The sequence below is a fragment of the Danio aesculapii genome, chromosome 12, assembly GCF_903798145.1.
Source record: "Danio aesculapii chromosome 12, fDanAes4.1, whole genome shotgun sequence".
NCBI lineage: Eukaryota > Metazoa > Chordata > Actinopteri > Cypriniformes > Danionidae > Danio > Danio aesculapii.
Window position 1 is genome coordinate 50,946,027 of NC_079446.1, and position 4,871 is coordinate 50,950,897.

At 39.9% G+C, this 4,871-nt stretch overlaps 1 protein-coding gene across 1 annotated transcript in view; it reads left to right on the plus strand.

Moving 5' to 3' along the window:
- anxa11b (annexin A11b) overlaps positions 1–3,283 on the plus strand; it is a 20,948-nt gene extending 17,665 nt beyond the window's left edge. The window contains exons 12-15 of the mRNA XM_056469413.1: positions 87–182; positions 465–523; positions 1,748–1,870; positions 2,046–3,283. Of these exons, the coding sequence (XP_056325388.1) occupies positions 87–182; positions 465–523; positions 1,748–1,870; positions 2,046–2,105 (338 nt within the window). The 3' untranslated portion in view covers positions 2,106–3,283. The remainder of the gene's footprint in view (positions 1–86; positions 183–464; positions 524–1,747; positions 1,871–2,045) is intronic.
- The last annotated feature ends 1,588 nt before the right edge of the window (positions 3,284–4,871 follow it).

The following is a 4,871-nucleotide window of genomic DNA, read 5'->3' on the forward strand; positions in this document are numbered from 1 at the left end:
TAAAAATAAATTAGATTTTTGGAAATCACCAGGCGAGCATAATATTTCAGTAATATGTGTCTGACGTGTGTGTGTGTGTGTCTCAGTGTTTCAGGAGTACCAGCAGATGTGCGGTCGGGACATCGAGAAGAGCATCTGCAGAGAGATGTCTGGAGATCTGGAGTCTGGCATGGTGGCAGTGGGTGCGTGCTCAAATCTGATTGGTCCTCTGCAGAAACATCAGCCAATAGCAGCCGAGGAATATTATTGTTTTGACTAAGATGCAGATTTGAGCTTGTGTTGATTTGCATATGTAAATATCACTCAGCGTATCAGACACGACAGTAATTGGCAGGAGATCACCCACAATGCATTTGACATTCGAGTTGATCAGTTTCTGCTCTCGTTATGATGATTCTGCTGAATTCCTCTTGATCTGTTGAGCAGCTCGTGTCTTTAAATCTGCATTTTTGTGTTGTTTTCAGTGAAGTGCATTAAAAACACTCCTGCCTACTTTGCTGAACGCCTCCACAAGGCCATGCAGGTACAGTAGGAGCATGTTAAAGAAATGTTCAACACAGTAGCTAGATGAGTGGATGTGTGTGTGTGAGAATGCATGGGCGTGTGCGCATGTGAGTTAATGTGTGTGTGATTGTGTATAAAAATGCATGTGTGTGTCTCTATGTGTGTATCAGAGTGTGTGTAATTGTGCATGAATGTGTGGACGTGTGTGTGCGCATATGAGTGTGTGCTTGCTTGTGAAAATGCATGTGTGTAAATATGGGTTTGTGCGCGTGCGTGTGTGTGTGTGTGTGCGTATGAATGTGTGCATGTGTGTGAGTGCATGTGTGTGTGCATGCGAGTGTGTGTATGTGTGTGTGAATATGCAGGCGTGTGTTAGATTATTGCATGAATGTGTGGATGAGTGAGTGTGTGTGTGTGTGTGTGTGTGTGTGTGTGTGTGTGTGTGTGTGTATGAGTGTGTGCATGTGAGTGTGTGTGTGTGAATATGCAGGCGTGTGTGCTTTGTCTGTGTGCACGTGTAAAAAAGTGTATGTGACGTGTGCATGCGAGTGTGTGTGTGTGTGGGGGGGATGCATTTGTGTCTCTGGATGCACATGTCTGTGAGAATGTATGTGAGCGTTTTATATGTGTAAAAATGTGTGTGTGTGTGCGTGTGTGTGTGTGTGTGTGTGTGTGTGTGTGATTGTGCATGAATGTGTGGATGAGAGTGAGGATGCTTGTGTGTGCGCATATGAGTGTGTGCATGTTTGTGACTGTGCGTGTGTGTGTGTGTATGTATGTGTGTAAAAAAAAGTGCGACGTGTGTTTGTGAATGTGCATGAGCTTGCGTGTGTGTGTGTGAGTGTGTGCATGTGCCTGTGTGTGCATGTGAGAGTGTGCGTGCGTGCGTGAGTGTGTGTGCGCATGTTTGTGACTGCGTGTGTGTGTGCATGTGTGTGTATATTTATGTGTGAAAAAAAAAAGTGTGATGTGTGTTTGTGAATGTGCATGAGTTTGCATGCGTATGAGTGTGTGTGTGTGTGTGTGGGAATGTGCATGCATGCATGTATGTGTGAGTGTGTGCATGTGCCTGTGTGCGCATGTGAGAGTGTGCGTGTGTGTGTGAGTGTGTGTCTCTGTATGTGCGCATGCAGGTGAGTGCACAAGTGAATGTGTTTGTGCGTGTGTATGAGTGTCTCTGTATATATATGTGTGTGTGTGTGAGTGTCTATCTACACACACTGATGTTGTGCTGGTGTTTCAGGGTGCAGGAACTAAAGACCGGACTCTGATCCGCATCATGGTATCCCGCTCTGAGCTGGACATGCTGGACATCAGACAGGAGTATCTGCGGCAGTTCGGCAAATCCCTCTACACTCACATCTCTGTACGACACACACACACACACACACACACACACACACACACACACACACACACACACATCTCTGGATGACAAAACACATTTTAAGCATGACAGTTTTAATGACTAATTATTACTAATTAATTTAGTCTTTGTCATGAAGTCCTGAATAAATCAATCTGTGTTGTGTTTGCATCAGGGTGACACGTCTGGTGATTATAAGAAGCTGCTGCTGAAACTCTGCGGAGGAAGTGACTGAAAGCAGGAAGACGGAGCCGTTTCCATGACGACTGGATATCTGACATCATATTAATATGCCTCATTTATCGATATGTCAGATAATCTCACCGGCGTCATGATAACTAACACTGTAATCATAGCTTTATTAAGTTCACAGCCAAAATAGCATTTCATTTGTGCCTTAGAGACATAAAGATGATAATATAGCAGTGCTTCTATCGCTCTCTAACCAGACTATGCATGATATGTAGAGGATATACACCCGTCTTTTGTATTTGCGTGTACAGTGCTGTCTTCTGATGCCAATCTGTGCTCAAAACCAAAACTGCAATCATCTCTTCTGTGAAAATCATCGTTCAGATGTCTTGGAAAATAACACTTGAAGTTCTGAAATGTTTGCCGTAGGTTTATGTATCGTTAGCTTTATATCTCTATGCAAGACAAATATATATTGAATTCTGACAATCTTCATGAAGGTCTATGAGAGGAAATCTGACAGAAACGTCTCATAATTTACCCCCAAATCAAAAGAGAAATCAACAAATATTTTGCTTATAAAATGTAAAATCCTGTTTTAGGAAGGTTTTTGATTATATTTTTTCATATAAAAATTAGGCACTTATCTTTCATTCCCATTACTTTAATGCATCTGGGGGTTTCATTTGTGCATGATTTATTACTGGTAATTCTTAATAGTTTAGCAAATATATATATATATATAATAAAATAAATAATAGTTATGCAAATATATATAGTTTCTTTTATGCAACTTAAATTGTTTTTAATGTGCAGAAACGTTGCATAAAAGATGAAATGCATAGTATATACTGCATATTGATGGTCAAAAAATAGGCCTAATTTTTCATGCATTCTTTAAATTAAATAATTAATATTATTAATAATTTTTAATAATTAAGATAATAATTAATAATAAGTCTGGGGTGAGCTATGAGCAGTTTTAGTGAGGTTTTACTCTGATTATTATAGTGAATGAGCGTCTCTGCAGCAGTAGAGGGCAGTGTACAGTGAGCAATCTTTCCTCATGATCATCATCATCATCAGTAGTTAAACAGGAGATTGAGCCTGTTCATCATCATGAAGACAGACAGCTCGAGTTTTTCTAACATCTTCACTCTGTCATCTAACCTGTACTGTATAATAACTCGTGTCTGGTAAATAAAACACTCACAGCTCTTGCTTTAGTCTGCAGTTTTACTTTATTTACACTATTACTTTATACTTTATTAGAGGTGTTGTTTTCCCTGCTGAAAAATCCAGCTTAAACCAGTCTAGGCTGGTTGGCTGGTTTTAGCTGCTTGACCAGCCTGGTTTTAGAGGGGTTTTGGCCATTTCCAGCCTGGTCTTAGCTGGTCAGGCTGGAAAATGACCAGCTAAATCTAGCTTAAACCAGGCTGGACATAGCTGGTCTTGGCTGGGCTCCTAAGCTTGTCAAGCTGGTTTTAGCTGGTCATTTTCCAGCCTGACCAGACCAGCCTGGAAATGGCCAAAACCCCTCTAAAACCAGGCTTGTCAAGCAGCCAAGCAGTTTTTTCAGTAGGGTTGGCTCTCATTAAATTGACATGTGCCATGTTACATGAAAAATACTATAGTAATTTATAGTAAATACAAGTGTCTTTGCCTTAAGAACTTATTATAATTAGAATTAACCTGTTGTGGCGATTCTATAGTGATTACAGAAACGTAAGTGGATTAATCATGTGAATTACGATCAGAGATCAAATATGTGCTAGCGGCGTGTTAGCATTTTGCTAACTTTGAAAATTATAATTTATGATAGCTGTGAGTTGTTAGCTAGCCGTGTTGGGCATGAGTTTAAATTGTTAGCAAGATGCTAGCATAGTGTTAAAACAGCTAAAAGTTGTAAATTCGTGTTAGTTATTAGTGTCAAACTTGTAATAAGATCCCAGATCAAGCTAGAAATATGCTAATTGTGTTTGTAGCCTATGTTTTATGCTAACATTAAGTTGTCATAGTGTTAAACAAAATATTTACACACTTGTTAAAACCAGTTGCCATAAGCTGTTTGAAAAGCTATCTGTGTTAGCCGTGTGATAAAACTCATGTTAAAATATGTTAGTGATGCTAGAACTGCTGCCAAACCTTCGACGGGCTATTTCATTCAAGTCAACATAAATGTGTATTATGTGTGCTGTGTTGTTAAATATGTGTATTTAGTGCAGATTTCACCTGCTGTGCTCTTGTGGAGGCACAAAAATAACCTGTATTTACATGTCAACGTGTGTTCGGGTCTGTAAAGCAGAAAGAAAGAATGTGTGTGTGTGTGTGTGTGTGTGTCTGTGTTTTCAGCTTTCAGATGAAGTCCTAAACACACTGTTTTGCTGCTGAAGGCAAAGCGATGCTGATGAGAATGCAGAACTCTGATTGGATAAAAGGCTCAGCTCTCATTAGCTCTGGCCTTATATAACTGTGTGTGTATGTGTGCGTGTTTTTTTTTTTGTTTGTTTGTGTGTTTGTTTTGTGCGTTTTGTGCATGTGTTTGTGACTGTGGTTGTTTGTGTAAGTTTCTGATGTAAGTTTATATTCGTGACCTGTGTGTGTATATTTATCAGTTTTTGTGCGTGTCTGTATGATAGTGTGTGTCTGTGGAGGTTTTGTGTGTGTGTCTGTGTGTGTGTGCGCGCATTTGGTTGTGAGTGGGTTTAGTTTGTGCATGTTTGTAAGTGTGTGTGTGCATATGGTTATGTTTGTGAGTGTATATTTGTAAGTGTGTGTACATGTCTGTGTATATGTGTGGTAGTGTGTT